The sequence below is a fragment of the Tribolium castaneum genome, chromosome 3 (genome assembly GCF_031307605.1).
Source record: "Tribolium castaneum strain GA2 chromosome 3, icTriCast1.1, whole genome shotgun sequence".
NCBI lineage: Eukaryota > Metazoa > Arthropoda > Insecta > Coleoptera > Tenebrionidae > Tribolium > Tribolium castaneum.
Genome location: NC_087396.1, coordinates 24,779,732 through 24,806,880, shown reverse-complemented (window position 1 = coordinate 24,806,880; position 27,149 = coordinate 24,779,732). Strand labels below are relative to the sequence as shown.

The 27,149-nt window shown below is 31.8% G+C and overlaps 1 protein-coding gene and 1 long non-coding RNA gene across 3 annotated transcripts; both read left to right on the top strand.

Moving 5' to 3' along the window:
- The first annotated feature begins 833 nt into the window (after positions 1–833).
- On the top strand, positions 834–27,149 carry LOC135265589 (uncharacterized). 2 transcript variants are annotated; one of them, XM_064355345.1, is made up of 3 exons: positions 834–1,464; positions 1,643–2,523; positions 27,000–27,149. In XM_064355345.1, the coding sequence occupies exons 2-3, from the start codon at positions 1,678–1,680 to the stop codon at positions 27,132–27,134; spliced, it is 981 nt and encodes a 326-aa protein (XP_064211415.1). In that variant the 5' UTR covers positions 834–1,464; positions 1,643–1,677; the 3' UTR covers positions 27,135–27,149. The 2 variants fall into 2 exon arrangements, with proteins under 2 accessions (XP_064211415.1, XP_064211416.1); XM_064355346.1 differs by lacking the exon at positions 834–1,464 and having other exon boundaries at positions 1,550–2,523.
- Positions 4,907–9,350, top strand: LOC135265590 (uncharacterized). Its single transcript, XR_010333308.1, has 2 exons — positions 4,907–5,568; positions 5,616–9,350. It is a non-coding gene; the product is annotated as an uncharacterized LOC135265590 (long non-coding RNA).

Sequence of the window (27,149 nt, the reverse complement as noted above, 5' to 3'; positions counted from 1 at the left end):
AAAAGGATTATAGGATTTGCAGCGACAATTAGTAACCTAGACAGTCGTCTGTCTGGCTGTTTTGATGAAAGAAAAGATGATTCACCGAACCATTAGAAATCTTTCTCTCAAATTTCATCCCCTACCAACATCACCACCACCACCACCACTACCACCTTCAAACCCTTTTTTCCTCATTTTCAAAGCTGACTTTCGGCGACACAAGTACCTATACATTTTTACGTGCCAAGTGTTAAATTGTGTGACAAATGTTTGGTAAGTTAATAAATAAATACAAGTCTATTTTCGCAATATGAATTTATTATTATTAGATGGACAATGTGTAATCCTGTACTCCAGAGGGGAGTACCGTCTAACATTTAGGCGGTTCACCACGTATAGAGCGTTACAGGAGGAGAATATCCTCTGCAAGTGGTGCGCCAGGCTAGAAGAAAAAGTCTGGTACAAACATATGCACATTTATAATGTAACACTCAAGTGTACGCGGTGTGAAACACCTATATTACCCCGGACACATATGGGGTGTCCTAGACGGATACATTTAGGGCGGGAAAAGGTACCCTATAATTCCCTTTTACGGAAAATTGTGTTCCCGGAATCGGACGATGACCAGTCTGAAGAAGAAAGCGGCGTCGAGGATGTAGAATGATTGTGTGGGCGATTCTTAAATATATGTTTATTTTTAATAACGTTTTTATTGAACCTCTAATAACAAGATAAAGCTGATGTGTGATTAATTTTCCGTTAATTTGTAACTAATTTTGATATATTTTAATTTTTTATTGAAACCTAGGTGTAATTCCCCGCTTAGCGACACATTCAAATTTACCGCTAAAAAAAAAGTGATTTCGAAATTGAACACTAGATGGCGCAGAGATCTGTCACATTTAAATTTCCCGCTGAAAAACTTAAACACCAGAGGGCGCCGAGATCTGTCACATTTAAATTTCCCGCTAAAATGTTTGAACACCAGAGGGCGCCAGAAAAAGTTGATGATCCAATTAATTCGTCATTAATTAATTATCGAAGGTCAATTAAAAGAGAAAGTTTGATATCAAATTTCAATTAAATTAATCGGTCGTTATCAATTTAATTGTCATTAATTATCAATTAATATGTCATTAATTCACTAATTAATTTTTAAATGGGTCCCCCTTTCTACTTTTGGAGTTCACCATTTCCGGTTCCGATGTGGTTGGCTTGGGCGTCGCTGGTATCGGTGAGGTCAATTCCGCCGGAGGCGGAATTCTGATGAGCGGAACTCTTTTTGGTTTTCGGATTTTCGTCCGATCCCCGATGGCATCAAAAGTGCGCTTTGTAGGCACAGTTTTGTGAGGGAGTTTTGGCCTGGACCTCACTTTGAAAATGGTTTGGTTCGTTTTGAGAAAAACGCTTTTTCACGCAAGGTGGAGCGCACAACTAGCACAAGTACAAGTCGCAAAGGGTTGTCGCTAATCTGAACAGGTAAAGGTTTAAAACTTTGACTGCTCGATCGAGACTTCGAAAATTTAATTTACTTTTTTCTTCTTTAAACGTGGGGAATGTTGATTTTTTGCACAGTTGGCAACATTACCCTCTCCTCCTCTACTTGTCTTTGACAGATTGACATTTATTGTAATTCTTCACAATTGTGTTATTTCAGTGAAATTGGCATGGTTGGACGTATTACGGTAAATAATGTCCGACTCAGAAACGACCCCCAGCGATTGTAACAGCCCCCAAATTCAAGAACTGAACAACTTGCGGCACCTCCTCAAATTACAACGCGACAGGTACACCCATCTCCAAATACTATACCAAGCTGTGGCCGATTTTATATCCACTGCTGGTGCCTTGAACCCTGAACTTGCAACCAAAGTGGAAAATATTTTACATGAGCAAAGTTGCCAGCAAGTTGATGTGTTAGACAATGAATACACACAGTTACTAGGATTACGATCTTCAGGAAACAGTGAGTTAAGCTTTAACGAAGGTCGCACTCTCAGAAAAGAAATAGGGCTCATTTTGGAGCACAAATACAAGAAAGTTTGTGACGAGTTTTTGAAAGCAACTTCGCAGAATGTGAACTCAGTGGATGGTCGTGACGGTTGTGATTTCAGTGTCAGGCCTGAAGATAACACGTTGGTGGTGTTGAAGAAAAAACTGGAGGAGCAACAGCAAAAGTATTTAGAAAATGAATTAACTAAAGAGAAGATTTTGGAAGATATTGCTAAACTACGACTGGAAAAATTACCAAAAGTGTGTGATGAAAAAATAAAAGAATGTCAAATAAGGGCCCAAGTGGGCGAACTAAGAACGAAACTTGCGTGCGAGACTTCCAGAATTGACGTATTTATGGAGAGAAGCAACTCGTTGAAAGCCTACAAGGAGCTGCTAAAGGATATAAAGGAGCAACAACTTGAATGTGAGAGCGAGATTAAACACTTGCAAAAGATGAGGGAGAAGTACAAACAAGTGGCCTGCAAGCAGTTTGATCAGATTTTGAAGTCCTACGTGGAATACAAAGCCGCGCTTTCAAGAAAGGTAAATGATCTATAAAGCTTATTATAAATAACTAACTATTTTTATATTATATTTCTAACACTTTTGCTACATTTTTATTTAAACAAAATACAAAATTGTAATACTAGAAAAACGTCAGAAGTCACAGTGATTTTTTGCAAGCAAAACAAAACAGGCACACAATTCTTTACAAAACCATTTTCTATTCATTAGTTAGCCTTTGTGATTAAGAATAGTACACGCAAAGTCTCGTCGATATTTCCCTAATCTTATGCTTAAGAGTAATACCGATTATAATACATGGAAATGATTATTTAAACAGATGCAGTAATTAACATTAATACACACAAGTATCTTATATTACATAGAACACATTTGTAGATTAAACAAAGTTGACTTATTAGAAGCCCTTTCATATTAAAGGTCTGATCATAGATCAAAATTGTTTTTTTGTTTTAGGGTGAACTACAGGCCGAGTCTGCTAAAAGTATATTTTTACTGTAGTTAAAAAATAATCACACAGAACTCACTACTGAGCGTTTGCTACTAAATTTTTTTTCTATGTTTTTATAATTATTACTGAAAAAATAGGTTTTTTATAATTTCTATTAATATTCTTAAAGAAACGTTTTTTTGTGCAAAAAAGACCTAAAAATAAGCTTATTCGTTGTATAGCTCACAATTAATTTTAATTTGCGATTAATTTGACTTTTGGTCAATTAAATGTTAACTTAATTCGTTAGTCAATTAATTTTTAGGGTTCATTGTGAGCTACATAAGGAATAAGCTTTGAAAAAGGTTTAATAAAAACCGAAACGTCAGCTAAAGTGGTAAATTTATTTACACCCAGTTCATTGCCCGTAACAACTTTAATAAGTTATAAGGAATAAACTTAATTTTTTATGGGGTTAGTAATATTTTTTTTAAATATTTTTTGGACAAGACATTTAAGTTTTAAGTATGCTGAGAACGTATGAAAAAATATCGTAACTTTCTGAGGGCTTTAGCTGTAACAATACATAGAAATATGAAAAAAAATCCGTGTCTTTTAAAACGAAAATGGAAAAAAAATCTTTTCATTTAATTTTGTTATTAAAAAATACGATAGCGAAGACACAAGCTTAAAGTTCGTGGACTGTCGTTAAGTTTTTTCAATTTTTTTTGTTGGAATATTTTAATAATTTTAATTTAAAAACACGTTGCTATAGAAAACATATTTTAAAATAGTGGTAATAATCTAGGATTCAGGTATTAAAAAGAAGGCTTAAAATGTTACCAACAAAAAACCTGTTAAAATTGGTTACAAATATTTAATCCAATTGTAAAAGAATATTTTATTTATTATTTTTCTTAAAAACTCAGTCCTTATTCCATGTTCAGTCTGTTAAAAAAATATTTTTTTCAAAAAATAAATGAAGTATTTAACACCAAATATGAAAATACAGTAAAAATCTACTCTTAAATTGTTATTAAATTATTGTTAAAGGAAAATAACAAACAAAATGTTTGGATTTCGGTCCTAAATAGTTGAATTTTGTTTTTTGAGAAAACCCAACATTCAAATCTCGTGAAAATATTCCAATTATAAATCAAAAAGAATAAATTGTTTTATCTAATAAAAAAGACACTGTCCAAAATTATATTCAACACAGTTTTTTCTTTAAATGCTTTGAAATAGGTAATGTTGCAAAAATGTTTTATTATGAAAATGTTACGGTCTTACGGTATTTTTTTCAGTGTTTCCACGTATTTTTTTATTAAAAATAAAGCTTTAATTTCAACTGTGTAAAGGTAATTCAGAATCGTAAGTTCTTTTTTGGAAGATGTTAATTGTAATTTAAAAATAGACTTTTCATACGTAAATTGGGATTGAAATTTAAAATAACAAAATACTACAGAAAACAAAAGCTATATACTTGATTACCACTGCTTTTATTTATTACCTAATTTTAATTAAAAAATATTTAACAACTTCAACATTTTTTTCAACAGCTGAAAAGAGTAAAATATTAATTACAACTTATTCTTGTACTCTGAAATACAATTTGTAACTTCCGAATAAAAAAAAATGTTTTCCCAAACCAAAGTAACTAATCTGAACTTCAATTGACGTTATTTGAAGTTGAAAAGAGTGTAGTTAGAAAGAATCACTTTGTTTATAATTTTTGATGAAAAAAATTGCTTTCAAATTTCGAATATTCACTTCAAATAGTTCAAAAAAACTATTTTTTTTTGTGAACATTATCAGTCAATTTACAAAAACAATAGAGTTTCTTATGCTTCTAACTTCTCGGCTGCAGATCTCTAAAAAAATGTTAAAAGGCTAAAGCTCATACTTTTTACTTTTAAGCTAAACTAATTTTTTGTTTTATACTTTTTCCAATTTCTTTCAGAACAAAGAAAGTAGTATTTGAATATCAGAAACCATCTTCTGAACTACAATTAATACCTTCTAAAATACTGAAATTATCGGAAATTAATCTTTCAGAATTAATCATTCTCAACTACAATTGGAAAAGATGTAGTACCATTCATAACATAACACTATTGATTTAACCGTGATCACTGATCAGACCGTTATCATAAGAATTGGTTTATAACTTTATTATTATTAGTATTGTGGTAATATGACAAAATCAAGGACAAATTTAATAAAAAGTAGATGAAAAATGCATTCAATGCATTTCTACAACGTAATAGCCTCTCATGAGATCAAAGACAAAATTTAATAGATTAAAAAACACCTGGAAATAACATAACGGTTTCTGGAACGATTTAGCCTTAGATAAATTTAATCGCTGATTTGTTTGGTGTTAGGTTACGTTAAATCGTTCCGGAAACCAATAAAGCAATACATTGTAACGTTTATAAAAAAAAACTTAAATTCTTAATAAAATCATGCGCGAAATATTTGGGGAGGGGTAGAGGTCGAACGGTCAGTAGGTGTTGAGAGGTCCAGTTAAGAACATCTGCAACAATTACCTGTGACCTTAAATTAGTTATTTATTTGTTAAAAATCCAACACTTAGAACGATCAAGCAACTTTTGAGGGCGCACACCACCAAAGTAGATTCATAACTTTAGTTTTTCCGATCCCTAATACCCCATTTTAGGCCCTCAACCCCAGTATCATCCTAAAGTCCGACACGCCAATGTCGTAACCGATCAGAGGAAAATCCGAGGTCCTCAAAGTTTCTGTTATTTCGTATCCGAAGGGTTCCCCTACAGTCGATTAGAGGAGGACTCCCTTCATCAAATGGTGTGACCTTCGGGAACCTCGTAAACGGCCAAGGACTGGACGCAGATAAGTCCCAGATATCAGTTCTTCGCGATTTTCAATCTTTTCGTTATAATATATTATTCGAATTTCCTTTCTTAAAAAAAAAATTATTTCAATTTTCAAATTTTCCTTTTTAAATTTCAATTTTTATGCAACTATTAATAATTTTTTATAACTTATAATTTCAATTAATGTGAGCGAGCGAATTGGCCAATTCTAACGTAAAGATTCGTGTCAGTAGTTGATTTAACCATCAGGTCACAAGAGTAACTTTTAATATACGGAATTTTAATTGATTATTCAATAGTTTTCTTATCTCCTTCTCAGTTGGGAGCTTCGTTATCGATAACTGAGTGGCGCCCTTAAAAGGCTAGGTTAAAAGGAATCTTGAACTCGCTCTCGGGGTGTCGATCATAAAACTGTCGGCCCGACCGGCTTAGGGTGCTTCAAATTCTGTGGTTAAGCTGATGTCACAACAAAGAATGTATTTGTGATTTACAACATTACCTACATTGGTCTTACTTGATATTTGTATGCCCAAAGAAGATGTTCCCAATTTGAACAGTTTTATTTTAAATTTGAAGTGTTTATTTAATGAAAAAGAAAAAACGTTCTAAAATACTGGTAAATCACGATAAAAAGAAACTAATTCAAGGCGTTCTCTGGATTGTCAATTTTTCGGATTACTCAATTAGTTTAATAAATATAATTTTAATTTAAGATTCGATTAACATATAGTCGAATTAAAAGATTTGACTGTAGTTAGGAACGTAGGTGTTATGCAATGAAACATGCGTAAAAAAAGATTCATATATTTTCAAAAAAAAATCTAAATACTTTTTTAACTAACAGAAATTTCTATATTTCTATCTTCCATTGCCTTTGGATCTAGCCATTTTATAAAATGTCACTAAGCACAAACTCCACACAATAGCACAGCGAACTGTTAAACAGTAATTAAAAATTACCATAGTTTTGCACTTCTTATATTAGCAGATGCTTCCTCCTACCACTTTAGGGAGATTACATTACAATGTAGGGGGTTGGTGTTTTCTCTTTTGAATAGCAATAACTATACTTTCCCAAGAATGTAAATTTTATAAAAACGAATAACATATAATAACGAATAACACTCTTAAATACCTATGGTCACTGGTAGAGTAGACAATTAACAAAAAAATCTTTAGGTCAAAGAACTCAATTATGCAATTGCCATTCATCTTTTTTTACTTAATTTTAATTTTATTTTTTAATTACTAAAAAGTGTACTGTCAACAACAACAAGCAGAAATGTCAGTTGTTATTTACAAAAATAAAAAATTACGTTATAATTCAAAAACCAATTACGTCATTAATGTTGCTATACTGTCATAATCATAATATATATAGCATGCACACAACTGAGTCCTTTGAAAACTAAAACATTCCTTTTCAGCATATTATTTGTTATATTTAAAAAAAACAAAGTGTAAATTAGGTTTTTATTAAGAATAACAGTGTACACTGGCGAGCACTTTTGACATTTTACTGACATAATCGTGGGCAATACTACTCTAACCTTTTTGACAATGAAATGACAAATGTGTCCAAAATTTTTTGCTCGCTATTGTAGGTGTCATTTTTTGACGAAACAAAGTCGTGCGAATTTTTTTAATTCTATAATTATTATCATTATTATCAATTTTTACATTAATTTGTACAGAACACAATAGCTCCAAAGCGTTATAGTTTAGGAAATAGTCACGCAATACGAATTTACTGTTTTAAATTAAAGTTAGTAAACAAAGCCTAAAGTTAGTTAGGGTTTTGTTAGGTGCTTCTAGAAGTGACTTTTGATTTTTGAAAAAGAAAAACCAAAACCAATTCAATTTACGTTAACAATTTCTGGGTAATAGAAAATTAGCCTGGTGTGTGTTCACAAATAAAGTGCTTTCTAAATACCAGCCTTAGATAAAGAAATTATTAGATAAACAAGTTACCTATTATAATACCAATTATAAATAACGTGAAACCCTTAAATTATTATTAAGCGGATAATCCCTTTTCTGGTTACATGGTTTAACTTTCTCTGGGTTGGTTCTTAATCTCGACCAAATTCCTTTTTCAACGGAAACAAAAGTCATTATTGTTTCGATGAATAAGACTAACAAGAAAGTGAGATGTGACAAATCTAATCATTTTTAGCAGGTACCTACTTTTGGGTCTGTTACTCAGACCTAGACCCTCCGGTCCCATTGTAAATCTTTCTGCGGATTTGTCTAGTCAACTGCTATAAATCATCGCCCAAGGAATTTTGTGCTTCCAATGAATTAAAATTTTCGCAATATTAAGCTTATTTTTAATAACAGAAAAAAATTAAAAATACCAAGGTGTTTAAAATAACAATCTCTATCGCTTGGCCGGAGAGTTTTTTCATTTTGAAGTCTTGGTGTCTTAATACGTGTATTATTTCGAAATCGTGTTTATTTAAATAGCCATAATTTATTGAGCACTAGATTTTTTAAAATTTTCTAATGGCCATTTTGTAAATATCATTTCTAAGATACATTGAGTTTTGAAACGATGTTGATATCTTTTCAAATAACTTAATTACAGCCACAATTCTTTTACATTGAAAACGCCATAAGACGAATACGTTTAACCTAGCCTTAAGGCTCTAGACCCTCTGGGAGCTGGCGCATACGTTTTACGTGTAAACTGTTTTTAGCCGCAAATTTAGACTTGAAGAGTTTCTTGACATTTGCAGTGTTTCTTTATAAGTAAATGTAAGTCGAAGAGTCATTTTTGATTGAAATAAATGCCTAGATATTTTTTTATTAAATAAAATGTCTGTTTATGAAGTTGATACGAATTTTTGATAACGGTGCATTGTATTGAGAATTTAAAAAAAACATTTTATAGGAAATTTAAAAATACAGACCTGAGATATTTTAGATTTTTGTTAACTGTTCTTAATTGTTAGATATAATGCAAAAATTAAATTGTAAGTAGGCAACTTTTAATGCATCCTTCTTCGAATGCGTAGCTAGCTGGAAGAAGATTTATGACGGGTTTAGGACGCACCGCTGGAGGTAACCACCATTGGGGTGACCCACAAGATAATAATTTTATTGCATTTGTTCAAGACAGAGAAATGTATCGGCACAAATAGGAATTTTAGCGATTTCTCTAATAGTGGTATAAAATTAAAGCACATGATTTCGGAATTAACATTTTTTAACAAAATAATTAGGTACCTATAGATTTGCATTACGTTTTTTTTGTAGACACTGCTATCAACGTATCTTATGAGATTTTGAAATACGAGTAATCACGCTCGCTATTTTTTTGAATACTTTTAACAATAAAATTATTCCTGTTTTAAAAAAAATATAAAAAAGATGATTAAAACTTTGGTTGTACTTAGCTTCGTTCTGCACAGGTTTTGTGATAGAACTACTGAGCTCCCTCACCACGACAAGGTGTCAACCCACTGAGGAAGTTTTTTTTACTTTTATTGTTCATTCCGTTTTAGAACCCTTTCGTTGTTTTTTCCAAAAATTACGCATTATTTGTTTTCGACTTTTTCTTTTTTTTTGAAAAACTTAGTTTACTATTATTACCCATAATTTTAAATATACAAAGATTTCAACTATTTACAAGTGATATAATAAGAAATTAGGAAATACACTTACCAACCAGCAGTCGCAACAAATAATTAAATAAAAAGAAATAGATAAAATTGATATTCTGCAAAGTAACAAATTAAAAACTACAAATACCACTGTTTAAAAATTACCACTTATTACAAAACACTGTTGGGCAAGAAAGTGACCAGCACTCTGCAAAGACTCAAAGAGTAAAGAAGTTGTAGAACTATATGTTTTGATTATATATAAGTACCAACCACCACCCTAAACCCTCCACTAAATACAAGTCTTATGACTCATGAGCTTATGAAAAACTTTCTAAACTTTTTAATAAACATTTTTGTTTACATGTAATTTCAGTTTCAGGTACCCGATCTTTAGCAATGTTTACTTATATTTTAAAGAAATACACAAAATTTATATAACGTAAGAGTAACGCAGCTATATCTTCGCAAGCTAGTTATAGAAAAATTGTATAAATTTAATAAAAAAACGAGAAATAATTCCTAAATTCTAAAATAATACATAATTATAAAAGTATCATTTATTTTACTAGGCGTAACGTAAACAAATTATATCCCTAAGACTGGATCTTACAATCTCTCGATACGTTATTTGTACTATAATTATTACTGGGTATAGTTACAATAAATTTTTACAACAATGTATTTTTCAGAATTTATTACCTGGATAAAATTATCAGACGAAAAAGCGGGTTTAAAGAAGTTTTCATCATTTTAATGAGATATTCCTAGTAACTTTTTTAAAGTTAAACTGTTTTCTGAAAGAACAATAATGTTTCACCAATTAATTTTTTTATTTTATATTTTTTCAATGCAAGTGATCCAATTAGAAATGCACATGACACATAATATAGCGAACAGAATTCGGTTAATTAAAACATAAAACCCAATAAATAAATGGTGTAATGGTGTATTATTTTTTACAAAACTATGCTAGTATTTTATTATTCTTTAGTATCAAATTTTTTTAACAAAATAAAAAACGTATTTTTCACTGTATGTTGCTTGAATCTCTGAAATAAGAGAAACTATCGTGGGCGATAGTGGAATTCAGTTTGTTTACATTATTTGCATTTTATGAGAAGGGACAAGACACCCCGAGGCGAAGGTCGGATGCCTATCCGATGATTGACAACTGTCACTGAAAACAGGTCTAAAAAAAGTATGCAACTTGTAGTACACCAATTCTCAACAATCGCTTCGGTACCCTGAAGCGATTCTGAATTCTGGGAATACCCGAAGGTGTTATAATCATAACAAACACGCGTTATTTAAGTTATTATTCAAAGATTATTTAAAAATTGATACCTATTTGGTGATATAAACAATAAACAAAAACATACAAGTATAAAAATTACAATTTTAATAAAAAAAAACATCAAAATTAAGCAACATATAGGCTGACCCAGGGATTGGAAAACTCCGTTTTTGACTCTTAAATAATTGAGAAATAAATAGTAAAAATTACTTCCAAATATACAGAGTGTTTCCGAAATGAGCTACAATATAAACTTATGTTTTTTTTTAAATGAAACCCTAAATTTTGGTGCATTTGCATTAATAATTTTTTAACTTTAATAATAATTTTGATCTAAACTTGCATTGGTCGATTCTGTTTAGTTTTTAAAATAATTTATTTTTTTTGACGAAAACACGTTATTTTTAAATGTATTTCACAAAAACTAATAATCCTAGAAAATTTAGACTTTCACCATTTTAAATGTTAAAGTTTAATTTTTGGCAAAACTTTGAAAAATGGGTGAGCTCTCTTGAAAAAAAATCTGCGTTCATATATATTATGATCTTTTGGTCTGTTTCAGCGAAATTACGCAATTACTATAAAAAAAATACTTTCGAAAAATGTAACAGAAACCTAAATCATAGAAGACAAAAACAGTGACGCTAAAACTATGGAATAATTCTATTAAAACTATAATTTATTTTGTTGTGGATAAAATGCTCGAACAGATATTTTTTAAAAGTAAGCCATTCCCAATATTATTATTTCGATTTTTTTTAAATAAAAACCCCAATTTTTTTAGACGCATCCATGTAGTATCTGATGTATCATGGCTCAAAAAATTAAATGCTACATCATAATATTTCCACAATAAAAATATAAAAAAAATATTTAACAAAAAAAATACAATTTTTACATAGCCATCCTCCAACCTCTTCACAATGATAATCATGTAAACAAAATTTTCTTGTACTTCAGTCCAGAAAAGTTTGTAATAATGTACATTTATAAACAACTTCCGGACTAATATTTTTTGAATCTTTTAAATTGATTGTCAATTAAGAGAAAAACTAAAGGATTGGTTGCACTTTTGCATCAAACAAATATCAAACTATTTTGACTACAAAAAATTCTTAAGAAACATTAGGCTAATATGTTTCAATTTATTCCCACTTTCTTGTGATACTACTAACGAACATAATGACCAAATGTAATAATTTCTGCTTGTTAAGTAACTTTTATTTTATTTTAATTTAAATTCAGATATCCATAAGAATAACATTAAAGTTATTATTAGCTGAAAATTTTATTTAATGTTTAAGGTTAAATATATTTTGAGTAATTAGTAAAAGATGGCTTCATTTTTTAAATTGTATGTCCTTTCACTATGAACTTCTTTCTTTTCAGTGGTGAAGATCCTACTTTTCTAGGATTCCTAGTTTTTATAAAATATTTTTTTAAAGCGTGTAAAACATCAGTGTTCCAAAAATGCAAAAAATAGGGTGTTCCATTTAAAAAAAGTATTGTAGCTAATTTCGAAAACAGCCTGTATCTGCTCTTGAGAATAATTTTAAGTGAATCAGGGGGTCAGTATCTTCCAGTTTTTCTAAAAAACAAGATTAATATTTAATTTTTATATTGTGGCACATCCAAGTAACAATTTGGATGCTGTTTAAAAACCACCTACGGTTTTGTAAAAGTTTTATGAAGGTAGTTTGTAGTTAAGTTGCTGTAAAATAATCTTGTCTACAGGTATTGTCAGCCAATTCTTCTCATCAAGGAATATTAAAATCATAAATTCTTAAGATAGTTTAACAAAAGTTTTATAACATTCTTATAATTTCCTTGTAGTCATGTTTAAAACTTTTTACTTCAGGACAATTTTATTTGGTCAATAGAGGTAATAAAACCATAATTACTTCTTAAGTGTTTATTTAATCAAAATACAGGGTGCTCAATAACTGGCGCACCAACTCAGTGGTACGTTGTTGAGAAGCATGTGTAGATCACAGGAAAAATCTTGAAAAAATTCCTAAAGTCATATTTTAAAAAAATCTGGAGCTACAAACTTATTTTGTTAACTTTTTCAGTTTTCATTATTTTTTAATGTTTTTATGTTTCACACTAAGTAATCGTTTCCCAACACAACGATGAATAACTATTTTTAAATTTCCCATCAGACTTTAGCAGTTTTTTTAATTTAAAAAAATTATAATTTATCAAAAAAATCACAGTTTGTAGATGTGCCAACACTGGAAATTATTTCCTAGGAAACCGTTTCAAAAATAATTTATTTTTATTGTTGATCAAATTCTTTTGCGATCACGACTGTTAGACAACGTTGCCACATATCATTTATTTAAATTTCGTTATTTATCAATAACTTTAATGCAAAGATTTTTTTTACTATATTTACCTTTTTATGTGAGCAACTCTTTACCACACTCCATTGAGTTGGTGCGCCGGTTTTTGAGCACCCGGTATAAATCAAACAGTTACCTTTAAAATTAAAACTTAAACCAGCTCTGCTTTGAACACAGTTAAAATTTCTGACGGGAAACATTTAACCAGACTTATAATTTATAATAGAATCATCTTAAAACTAAGTTGTTTTTTAAAGGTTCTGTCTAGAAGTTTTTTTTATCTGAATAAATAATATGTCTTATAGCGGTTTTTATAAAAATTATTTACACTTAGCTAAAACTTATTTACTTACTTTTATTGAGAGTTAATTTTCTTCTAAATAATTTTACACTGATCATGTAGTTTTATGAATTCAGCAGACATATTTTACTGCTATTTGACTTAAAATTGAAAAATATGCACTTTTTAAACATTAAAGAAATGGTAGTAATTTTTGTTTTTTGCTTTTGTCAGCAGTAAAACTTAGGATATCACTCAAAAAATCTACTAGAATCAATTTAAAGAATGAACGCACATTTTTTTGCGTTTAACGAACAAACCCTTCCTACGATTTTAATGAAAACACAAATCAACATTAAGCAACACCTAGTAAGTATTTTAAAGAAAAAATAACTCGTGGTTATCAAATTTGAAAAAAAATCGACTTGGCAACACAAAAAAACTCACCAAATTTGATGTTATGGTTTGTCTGAAGCAGCATTGGTAATTTTTTACTTTAACTACTTCTGGATTTTCAAGCTGAAACTTACGCCAAACTATTCCTCTGAGTGCCCTGATGACCGTACACTATGAATTTTCTTGTGCAAATTGAAAATAACATTAGAAAAATAATTTTTATTTTCACTCACTTTTCACTTGAATCGCCATTTTTGTTGATTTTAAGGGATACAACGTTTGCCACCACGGTGTGCATGCGTTGCGTGTGCTTATTTCTGATTGGTTGTTATTGTTTAGCTTCAACAGGTAAGAATCGCACCTGCGTGTTTGTTATGATTATAACACCTTCGGGTATTCCCAGAATGAATTTAAATGACGTATTATACCTTTTTCATTAAAAAGTAGGTGTATTTTTTCATATTTTGCAATTTGAATTTATGTCACTGTGCTCTGATTGACGGAAGTGGGGATGCATTCCCGCATTTCCCTTCATGCAATTTACCAACAACACCGTGGTGTATATTTCCTTTTAGTTAGCTGGGGCGCAGCCCCAGCCTCCGGCCACGAATTGTACGGCGCCCTTTCTCTATAAAATACACTATTCCACGTGTCGAGTTCCACGGTTTCGAGTTTAATTGTTCGTGGGGTATGTTTATTTTTAGTTCGCTGGGGCGAAGCCCCAGCCTGTACCCTAAGACCTGTACGCGCTGTAGCTCCATAAAAATCACTATTCCACATTTCGAGTTCAACATTTTCGAGTTTAATCGTCCGTGGGGTATGTTTATTTTTAGTATTTTTACTTTAGCTACTTCTGGATTTTTGAAAATTTTTTTTTTGCATTTTGCTTTAAAAAGCCTCTAGATCAAAGATATGAACATGAAAGTTTGTGCAAATGCCCCGTTTTCGAAAAATTCGGCTTTGAATGACCTTGATCTAGACTTTTTAAATTTTATTAACACTCTAATAAATGGTATTAACCGTAAATGTAACTATAAATGAGGCAAGGCGCCTACAGATGATAGCCCGGAGGCTGGGGCTTTGCCCCAGCGACCTAAAAATAAATTTAGTTGAATCAATTTGTAAAGTTTTCTCTATTTTTGCCGATATCTTCTGAACGGTTAGTCGTAGCGATCTGATTCTTGCAGATCTGGATTCCGCCGGTCATTCTACGTTAGAAACACTTAATCATAAGAAAATAACTCCAAAAAATTGCTTGTCAATGATGAAAATTTAGTTGAATAAATTTGTAAAGTTTTCTCTATTTTTGCCGATATCTTCTGAACGGTTAGTCGTAGCGATCAGATTCTTGCAGATCTGGATTCCGCCGGTCATTCTACGTTAGAAACACTTAATCATAAGAAAATAACTCCAAAAAATTGCTTGTCAATGATGAAAATTTAGTTGAATAAATTTGTAAAGTTTTCTTTATTTTTCCCGATATCTTCTGAACGGTTAGTCGTAGCGTTCAGATTTTTGCAGATTTGGATTCCGCCGGTCATTCTACGTTAGAAACACTTAATCATAAGAAAATAACTCCAAAAAATTGCTTGTCAATGATGAAAACTTTGTTGAATCAATTTGTAAAGTTTTCTATATTTTTGCCGATATCTTCTGAACGGTTAGTCGTAGCGTTCAGATTCTTGCAGATCTGGATTCCGCCGGTCATTCTACGTTAGAAACACTTAATCATAAGAAAATAACTCCAAAAAATTGCTTGTCAATGATGAAAATTTAGTTGAATAAATTTGTAAAGTTTTCTCTATTTTTGCCGATATCTTCTGAACGGTTAGCCGTAGCGTTCAGATTCTTGCAGTTTTGGATTCCGCCGGTCATTCTACGTTAGAAACACTTAATCGTAAGAAAATAACTCCAAAAAATTGCTTGTCAATGTTGAAAATTTAGTTGAATCAATTTGTAAAGTTTTCTATATTTTTGCCGATATCTTCTGAACGGTTAGTCGTAGCGTTCAGATTTTTGCAGATTTGGATTCCGCCGGTCATTCTACGTTAGAAACACTTAATCATAAAAAAATAACTTCAAAAAATTGCTTGTCAATGTTGAAAATTTAGTTGAATCAATTTGTAAAGTTTTCTCTATTTTTGCCGATATCTTCTGAACGGTTAGCCGTAGCGTTCAGATTCTTGCAGTTTTGGATTCCGCCGGTCATTCTACGTTAGAAACACTTAATCATAAGAAAATAACTCCAAAAAATTGCTTGTCAATGTTGAAAATTTAGTTGAATCAATTTGTAAAGTTTTCTCTATTTTTGCCGATATCTTCTGAACGGTTAGTCGTAGCGATCAGATTCTTGCAGATCTGGATTCCGCCGGTCATTCTACGTTAGAAACTCTTAATCATAAGAAAATAACTCCAAAAAATTGCTTGTCAATGATGAAAATTCAGTTGAATAAATTTGTAAAGTTTTCTCTATTTTTCCCGATATCTTCTGAACGGTTAGTCGTAGTGATCTGATTCTTGCAGATCTGGATTCCGCCGGTCATTCTACGTTAGAAACACTTAATCATAAAAAAATAACTTCAAAAAATTGCTTGTCAATGATGAAAATTTAGTTGAATCAATTTGTAAAGTTTTCTCTATTTTTGCCGATATCTTCTGAACGGTTAGCCGTAGCGTTCAGATTCTTGCAGTTTTGGATTCCGCCGGTCATTCTACGTTAGAAACACTTAATCATAAGAAAATAACTCCAAAAAATTGCTTGTCAATGTTGAAAATTTAGTTGAATCAATTTGTAAAGTTTTCTCTATTTTTGCCGATATCTTCTGAACGGTTAGTCGTAGCGATCAGATTCTTGCAGATCTGGATTCCGCCGGTCATTCTACGTTAGAAACACTTAATCATAAGAAAATAACTCCAAAAAATTGCTTGTCAATGATGAAAATTTAGTTGAATAAATTTGTAAAGTTTTCTCTATTTTTGCCGATATCTTCTGAACGGTTAGCCGTAGCGTTCAGATTCTTGCAGTTTTGGATTCCGCCGGTCATTCTACGTTAGAAACACTTAATCGTAAGAAAATAACTCCAAAAAATTGCTTGTCAATGTTGAAAATTTAGTTGAATCAATTTGTAAAGTTTTCTATATTTTTGCCGATATCTTCTGAACGGTTAGTCGTAGCGTTCAGATTTTTGCAGATTTGGATTCCGCCGGTCATTCTACGTTAGAAACACTTAATCATAAAAAAATAACTTCAAAAAATTGCTTGTCAATGTTGAAAATTTAGTTGAATCAATTTGTAAAGTTTTCTCTATTTTTGCCGATATCTTCTGAACGGTTAGCCGTAGCGTTCAGATTCTTGCAGTTTTGGATTCCGCCGGTCATTCTACGTTAGAAACACTTAATCATAAGAAAATAACTCCAAAAAATTGCTTGTCAATGTTGAAAATTTAGTTGAATCAATTTGTAAAGTTTTCTCTATTTTTGCCGATATCTTCTGAACGGTTAGTCGTAGCGATCAGATTCTTGCAGATCTGGATTCCGCCGGTCATTCTACGTTAGAAACTCTTAATCATAAGAAAATAACTCCAAAAAATTGCTTGTCAATGATGAAAATTCAGTTGAATAAATTTGTAAAGTTTTCTCTATTTTTCCCGATATCTTCTGAACGGTTAGTCGTAGTGATCTGATTCTTGCAGATCTGGATTCCGCCGGTCATTCTACGTTAGAAACACTTAATCATAAAAAAATAACTTCAAAAAATTGCTTGTCAATGATGAAAATTTAGTTGAATCAATTTGTAAAGTTTTCTCTATTTTTGCCGATATCTTCTGAACGGTTAGCCGTAGCGTTCAGATTCTTGCAGTTTTGGATTCCGCCGGTCATTCTACGTTAGAAACACTTAATCATAAGAAAATAACTCCAAAAAATTGCTTGTCAATGTTGAAAATTTAGTTGAATCAATTTGTAAAGTTTTCTCTATTTTTGCCGATATCTTCTGAACGGTTAGCCGTAGCGTTCAGATTCTTGCAGTTTTGGATTCCGCCGGTCATTCTACGTTAGAAACACTTAATCGTAAGAAAATAACTCCAAAAAATTGCTTGTCAATGTTGAAAATTTAGTTGAATCAATTTGTAAAGTTTTCTCTATTTTTCCCGATATCTTCTGAACGGTTAGTCGTAGCGATCAGATTCTTGCAGATCTGGATTCCGCCGGTCATTCTACGTTAGAAACACTTAATCATAAAAAAATAACTTCAAAAAATTGCTTGTCAATGTTGAAAATTTAGTTGAATCAATTTGTAAAGTTTTCTCTATTTTTGCCGATATCTTCTGAACGGTTAGTCGTAGCGTTCAGATTCTTGCAGTTTTGGATTCCGCCGGTCATTCTACGTTAGAAACACTTAATCATAAGAAAATAACTCCAAAAAATTGCTTGTCAATGTTGAAAATTTAGTTGAATCAATTTGTAAAGTTTTCTCTATTTTTGCCGATATCTTCTGAACGGTTAGCCGTAGCGTTCAGATTCTTGCAGTTTTGGATTCCGCCGGTCATTCTACGTTAGAAACACTTAATCGTAAGAAAATAACTCCAAAAAATTGCTTGTCAATGTTGAAAATTTAGTTGAATCAATTTGTAAAGTTTTCTCTATTTTTGCCGATATCTTCTGAACGGTTAGTCGTAGCGTTCAGATTCTTGCAGTTTTGGATTCCGCCGGTCATTCTACGTTAGAAACACTTAATCGTAAGAAAATAACTCCAAAAAATTGCTTGTCAATGTTGAAAATTTAGTTGAATCAATTTGTAAAGTTTTCTCTATTTTTGCCGATATCTTCTGAACGGTTAGTCGTAGCGATCAGATTCTTGCAGATCTGGATTCCGCCGGTCATTCTACGTTAGAAACACTTAATCATAAGAAAATAACTTCAAAAAATTGCTTGTCAATGTTGAAAATTTAGTTGAATCAATTTGTAAAGTTTTCTCTATTTTTGCCGATATCTTCTGAACGGTTAGTCGTAGCGATCAGATTCTTGCAGATCTGGATTCCGCCGGTCATTCTACGTTAGAAACACTTAATCGTAAGAAAATAACTCCAAAAAATTGCTTGTCAATGTTGAAAATTTAGTTGAATCAATTTGTAAAGTTTTCTCTATTTTTGCCGATATCTTCTGAACGGTTAGTCGTAGTGATCTGATTCTTGCAGATTTAGATTCCGCCGGTCATTCTACGTTAGAAACACTTAATCGTAACAAAATAACTCCAAAAAATTGCTTGTCAATGTTGAAAATTTAGTTGAATCAATTTATAAAATTTTCTCTATTTTTGCCGATATCTTCTGAACGGTTAGTCGTAGTGATCTGATTCTTGCAGATTTAGATTCCGCCGGTCATTCTACGTTAGAAACACTTAATCGTAAGAAAATAACTCCAAAAAATTGCTTGTCAATGTTGAAAATTTAGTTGAATCAATTTGTAAAGTTTTCTCTATTTTTGCCGATATCTTCTGAACGGTTAGTCGTAGCGATCAGATCCTTGCAGATCTGGATTCCGCCGGTCATTCTACGTTAGAAACACTTAATCATAAAAAAATAACTTCAAAAAATTGCTTGTCAATGTTGAAAATTTAGTTGAATCAATTTGTAAAGTTTTCTCTATTTTTGCCGATATCTTCTGAACGGTTAGCCGTAGCGTTCAGATTCTTGCAGTTTTGGATTCCGCCGGTCATTCTACGTTAGAAACACTTAATCATAAGAAAATAACTCCAAAAAATTGCTTGTCAATGATGAAAATTTAGTTGAATAAATTTGTAAAGTTTTCTCTATTTTTCCCGATATCTTCTGAACGGTTAGTCGTAGCGTTCAGATTTTTGCAGATTTGGATTCCGCCGGTCATTCTACGTTAGAAACACTTAATCATAAAAAAATAACTTCAAAAAATTGCTTGTCAATGTTGAAAATTTAGTTGAATCAATTTGTAAAGTTTTCTCTATTTTTGCCGATATCTTCTGAACGGTTAGCCGTAGCGTTCAGATTCTTGCAGTTTTGGATTCCGCCGGTCATTCTACGTTAGAAACACTTAATCATAAGAAAATAACTCCAAAAAATTGCTTGTCAATGATGAAAATTTAGTTGAATAAATTTGTAAAGTTTTCTCTATTTTTCCCGATATCTTCTGAACGGTTAGTCGTAGCGTTCAGATTTTTGCAGATTTGGATTCCGCCGGTCATTCTACGTTAGAAACACTTAATCGTAAGAAAATAACTCCAAAAAATTGCTTGTCAATGTTGAAAATTTAGTTGAATCAATTTATAAAATTTTCTCTATTTTTGCCGATATCTTCTGAACGGTTAGTCGTAGCGTTCAGATTTTTGCAGATTTGGATTCCGCCGGTCATTCTACGTTAGAAACACTTAATCATAAGAAAATAACTCCAAAAAATTGCTTGTCAATGATGAAAATTTAGTTGAATCAATTTGTAAAGTTTTCTATATTTTTGCCGATATCTTCTGAACGGTTAGCCGTAGCGTTCAGATTCTTGCAGTTTTGGATTCCGCCGGTCATTCTACGTTAGAAACACTTAACCATAAGAAAATAACTCCAAAAAATTGCTTGTCAATGATGAAAATTTAGTTGAATAAATTTGTAAAGTTTTCTCTATTTTTCCCGATATCTTCTGAACGGTTAGTCGTAGCGATCAGATTCTTGCAGATCTGGATTCCGCCGGTCATTCTACGTTAGAAACACTTAATCATAAAAAAATAACTTCAAAAAATTGCTTGTCAATGTTGAAAATTTAGTTGAATCAATTTATAAAATTTTCTCTATTTTTGCCGATATCTTCTGAACGGTTAGTCGTAGTGATCTGATTCTTGCAGATTTAGATTCCGCCGGTCATTCTACGTTAGAAACACTTAATCGTAACAAAATAACTCCAAAAAATTGCTTGTCAATGTTGAAAATTTAGTTGAATCAATTTATAAAATTTTCTCTATTTTTGCCGATATCTTCTGAACGGTTAGTCGTAGTGATCTGATTCTTGCAGATTTAGATTCCGCCGGTCATTCTACGTTAGAAACACTTAATCGTAAGAAAATAACTCCAAAAAATTGCTTGTCAATGTTGAAAATTTAGTTGAATCAATTTGTAAAGTTTTCTCTATTTTTGCCGATATCTTCTGAACGGTTAGTCGTAGCGATCAGATCCTTGCAGATCTGGATTCCGCCGGTCATTCTACGTTAGAAACACTTAATCATAAAAAAATAACTTCAAAAAATTGCTTGTCAATGTTGAAAATTTAGTTGAATCAATTTGTAAAGTTTTCTCTATTTTTGCCGATATCTTCTGAACGGTTAGCCGTAGCGTTCAGATTCTTGCAGTTTTGGATTCCGCCGGTCATTCTACGTTAGAAACACTTAATCATAAGAAAATAACTCCAAAAAATTGCTTGTCAATGATGAAAATTTAGTTGAATAAATTTGTAAAGTTTTCTCTATTTTTCCCGATATCTTCTGAACGGTTAGTCGTAGCGTTCAGATTTTTGCAGATTTGGATTCCGCCGGTCATTCTACGTTAGAAACACTTAATCGTAAGAAAATAACTCCAAAAAATTGCTTGTCAATGTTGAAAATTTAGTTGAATCAATTTATAAAATTTTCTCTATTTTTGCCGATATCTTCTGAACGGTTAGTCGTAGCGTTCAGATTTTTGCAGATTTGGATTCCGCCGGTCATTCTACGTTAGAAACACTTAATCATAAGAAAATAACTCCAAAAAATTGCTTGTCAATGATGAAAATTTAGTTGAATCAATTTGTAAAGTTTTCTATATTTTTGCCGATATCTTCTGAACGGTTAGCCGTAGCGTTCAGATTCTTGCAGTTTTGGATTCCGCCGGTCATTCTACGTTAGAAACACTTAACCATAAGAAAATAACTCCAAAAAATTGCTTGTCAATGATGAAAATTTAGTTGAATAAATTTGTAAAGTTTTCTCTATTTTTCCCGATATCTTCTGAACGGTTAGTCGTAGCGTTCAGATTTTTGCAGATTTGGATTCCGCCGGTCATTCTACGTTAGAAACACTTAATCATAAGAAGATAACTCCAAAAAATTGCTTGTCAATGTTGAAAATTTAGTTGAATCAATTTGTAAAGTTTTCTATATTTTTGCCGATATCTTCTGAACGGTTAGTCGTAGCGTTCAGATTTTTGCAGATTTGGATTCCGCCGGTCATTCTACGTTAGAAACACTTAATCATAAAAAAATAACTTCAAAAAATTGCTTGTCAATGTTGAAAATTTAGTTGAATCAATTTATAAAATTTTCTCTATTTTTGCCGATATCTTCTGAACGGTTAGTCGTAGTGATCTGATTCTTGCAGATTTAGATTCCGCCGGTCATTCTACGTTAGAAACACTTAATCGTAAGAAAATAACTCCAAAAAATTGCTTGTCAATGTTGAAAATTTAGTTGAATCAATTTGTAAAGTTTTCTCTATTTTTGCCGATATCTTCTGAACGGTTAGTCGTAGCGATCAGATCCTTGCAGATCTGGATTCCGCCGGTCATTCTACGTTAGAAACACTTAATCATAAAAAAATAACTTCAAAAAATTGCTTGTCAATGTTGAAAATTTAGTTGAATCAATTTGTAAAGTTTTCTCTATTTTTGCCGATATCTTCTGAACGGTTAGCCGTAGCGTTCAGATTCTTGCAGTTTTGGATTCCGCCGGTCATTCTACGTTAGAAACACTTAATCATAAGAAAATAACTCCAAAAAATTGCTTGTCAATGATGAAAATTTAGTTGAATAAATTTGTAAAGTTTTCTCTATTTTTCCCGATATCTTCTGAACGGTTAGTCGTAGCGTTCAGATTTTTGCAGATTTGGATTCCGCCGGTCATTCTACGTTAGAAACACTTAATCGTAAGAAAATAACTCCAAAAAATTGCTTGTCAATGTTGAAAATTTAGTTGAATCAATTTATAAAATTTTCTCTATTTTTGCCGATATCTTCTGAACGGTTAGTCGTAGCGTTCAGATTTTTGCAGATTTGGATTCCGCCGGTCATTCTACGTTAGAAACACTTAATCATAAGAAAATAACTCCAAAAAATTGCTTGTCAATGATGAAAATTTAGTTGAATCAATTTGTAAAGTTTTCTATATTTTTGCCGATATCTTCTGAACGGTTAGCCGTAGCGTTCAGATTCTTGCAGTTTTGGATTCCGCCGGTCATTCTACGTTAGAAACACTTAACCATAAGAAAATAACTCCAAAAAATTGCTTGTCAATGATGAAAATTTAGTTGAATAAATTTGTAAAGTTTTCTCTATTTTTCCCGATATCTTCTGAACGGTTAGTCGTAGCGTTCAGATTTTTGCAGATTTGGATTCCGCCGGTCATTCTACGTTAGAAACACTTAATCATAAGAAGATAACTCCAAAAAATTGCTTGTCAATGTTGAAAATTTAGTTGAATCAATTTGTAAAGTTTTCTATATTTTTCCCGATATCTTCTGAACGGTTAGTCGTAGTGATCCGATTCTTGCAGATTTAGATTCCGCCGGTCATTCTATGTTAGAAACACTTAATTGAAAAGAAATAGGTCCGAAAAATTGATAGTCAATGATGAAAATTTAGTTGAATCAATTTGTAAAGTTTTCTTTATTTTTGCCGATATCTTCTGAACGGTTAGTCGTAGCGATCTGATTCTTGCAGATCTGGATTCCGCCGGTCATTCTACGTTAGAAACACTTAATCATAAGAAAATAACTCCAAAAAATTGCTTGTCAATGTTGAAAATTTAGTTGAATCAATTTGTAAAGTTTTCTCTATTTTTGCCGATATCTTCTGAACGGTTAGCCATAGCGTTCAGATTCTTGCAGTTTTGGATTCCGCCGGTCATTCTACGTTAGAAACACTTAATCGTAAAAAAATAACTCCAAAAAATTGCTTGTCAATGTTGAAAATTTAGTTGAATCAATTTGTAAAGTTTTCTCAATTTTTGCCGATTTCTTCTGAACGGTTAGTCGTAGCGTTCAGATTTTTGCAGATTTGGATTCCGCCGGTCATTCTACGTTAGAAACACTTAATCATAAGAAGATAACTCCAAAAAATTGCTTGTCAATGTTGAAAATTTAGTTGAATCAATTTGTAAAGTTTTCTATATTTTTGCCGATATCTTCTGAACGGTTAGCCGTAGCGTTCAGATTCTTGCAGTTTTGGATTCCGCCGGTCATTCTACGTTAGAAACACTTAACCATAAGAAAATAACTCCAAAAAATTGCTTGTCAATGATGAAAATTTAGTTGAATAAATTTGTAAAGTTTTCTCTATTTTTCCCGATATCTTCTGAACGGTTAGTCGTAGCGTTCAGATTTTTGCAGATTTGGATTCCGCCGGTCATTCTACGTTAGAAACACTTAATCATAAGAAGATAACTCCAAAAAATTGCTTGTCAATGTTGAAAATTTAGTTGAATCAATTTGTAAAGTTTTCTATATTTTTGCCGATATCTTCTGAACGGTTAGTCGTAGCGTTCAGATTTTTGCAGATTTGGATTCCGCCGGTCATTCTACGTTAGAAACACTTAATCATAAAAAAATAACTTCAAAAAATTGCTTGTCAATGTTGAAAATTTAGTTGAATCAATTTGTAAAGTTTTCTATATTTTTCCCGATATCTTCTGAACGGTTAGTCGTAGTGATCCGATTCTTGCAGATTTAGATTCCGCCGGTCATTCTATGTTAGAAACACTTAATTGAAAAGAAATAGGTCCGAAAAATTGATAGTCAATGATGAAAATTTAGTTGAATCAATTTGTAAAGTTTTCTTTATTTTTGCCGATATCTTCTGAACGGTTAGTCGTAGCGATCTGATTCTTGCAGATCTGGATTCCGCCGGTCATTCTACGTTAGAAACACTTAATCATAAGAAAATAACTCCAAAAAATTGCTTGTCAATGTTGAAAATTTAGTTGAATCAATTTGTAAAGTTTTCTCTATTTTTGCCGATATCTTCTGAACGGTTAGCCATAGCGTTCAGATTCTTGCAGTTTTGGATTCCGCCGGTCATTCTACGTTAGAAACACTTAATCGTAAAAAAATAACTCCAAAAAATTGCTTGTCAATGTTGAAAATTTAGTTGAATCAATTTGTAAAGTTTTCTCAATTTTTGCCGATTTCTTCTGAACGGTTAGTCGTAGCGATCTGATTCTTGCAGATTTGGATTCCGCCGGTCATTCTATGTTAGAAACACTTAATTGAAAAGAAATAGGTCCGAAAAATTGATAGTCAATGATGAAAATTTAGTTGAATCAATTTGTAAAGTTTTCTTTATTTTTGCCGATATCTTCTGAACGGTTAGTCGTAGCTATCTGATTCTTGCAGATTTGGATTCCGCCGGTCATTCTATGTTAGAAACACTTAATTGAAAAAAAATAATTTCGAAAAATTGATACTCAATGATTAAAATTTAGTTGAATCAATTTGTAAAGTTTTCTCTATTTTTGCCGATATCTTCTGAACGGTTAGTCGTAGCGATCTGATTCTTGCAGATTTGGATTTCGCCGGTCATTCTATGTTAGAAGCACTTAATTGAAAAGAAATAAGTCCGAAAAATTGATAGTCAATAAGTAGATAACGAATGGGGGGACAACACATCACAACCTTGACCTTGAGTTTGACTCCGCCCATTTCCCCTCTCTTTCTTTCAAGGCTACTCGTTCTCTCTCTTACTTTTTCAAGGTCAACCCCTCTCACTTCCCCTCCACTTCAAGGCCAAGGCATTGTTGGACCTTGATGTTTTCAAGGTCAAGGTCATTCATGCTACTCCCCACTTTTGCAAGGTCAACAACTTCCCTCTTTACTTATCATTCAAGGTCACTGCAGCTAATATATATAGAATTCAATACAAATTCAAAAACAGTATCTAATAAGTATTTCTCAATATTAAAGTAGTAAAAAAATGTGGTATCGTTTTACTTGTGAAGGTGTCATAATAGTGGAAGAAACGTGTTTCCACAACCAGTTAGGACACATATCTTTGGAAGGTGGTTGGGAACGTTTCTTTAATAGAGTGGTTGTGCCGCTATGCCCCTGCTATGTAAACGTAGTGACAGAAATGTCAGATGACGCACACGCAAATGGAGCTGAGCGCTACCATAGTAAATAGCAGTGATAAAGGCTGCACTTATCATTTCTTAATACATTTGTGGATTCTCATTCTTTGCCTTTGATATTCTCGGAATTTTTAGTATAGTTTCCTATTTTCTTCAAGCTTTTCGGTGGTTTTGTAACCCTACTTTATCTAACCCTACAGAAGATGGAAGAATATGTGGCAAAATATGCTTAAATTTTCGGTTGTGAATAGATATTTGCCGAGATTTTCGCATATTCAGACATTGCAATACCCTTTTTCAAAACGAAATATAATTCAGCTTCTAAAGCCCCTTTGTGTTGGATTTAGACAAAAGCCTTGGTTTAACGAATTTAACCAGTGGCTTAACTGTGCAAAAAATGTGCACACGAGTTCAGGGATGCATATCATATTTTTTTTTGTTACAAATATCTAATAATGTGGACATTTCATTTCACTTTATTTGTTAGTTGTTACACAGTATAACTAACACAGAACTAAAAAAAATGAGCAGAAATTTTGATTAAAACGCAAAACCTTTCTTTTCGGGCGGAAGTTTTTAATTGTTGCAAAATATTACCTAAATATTCAAAATATCGATTTTATTATTTATTTTAAAAACAAAAGCCCTGTATTAAAAAAGCATCTATCTGAAGTAGTTGGACGAAATTAAAAAACGGGTTTTGTTTTCGTACTTCAGATCTATCATTTGATAAGCGAAGACATTCCTGAAGTCACCAGATCATGCAAAAAAAACTGCATGCTAGAAAAAATTCCACTAAGTTATAAATAGTTATAATAAAGCCAAAATTTTTCACCAAATATATTTTTGTTTTTTTTTAATCATATGTATTTTTCTGCTTAATTTAAACTAATTAATTTATATTATTATGCTCATGCATCTTCGGAGGATTATTTACAATAATTACGTCTTTATTTAAGAAAAATCTGCTCTAAAAATTTTAACCTTGTAAACTTAGTCCAAGTAGTGCATTTTTTGACACAGATTATGTAATTTTTTTTCTAATTCGGTCAATTTTGGGTTCCAAAACAACAGTGTAAGACCTGTTAAACAAAGCTGAAGAAACATTATGTACCTCAACAACTAAATAAAAACAAGTTATTACTATCATAATCGAGAAATAAATATTTATGACATTTTAGCCTAAAACTTCCAAGAGGGAACAACCACCAGCTGAACCAGCTGAAGGTGAAAACGAGACAACCGAAAAAAAAATTACAAAACGCAATAAAGCAGAAGTGAGTATATGTTGCCACCAAGTCTTTTTTGTTTTATGAAGTGTATTTTAGCCT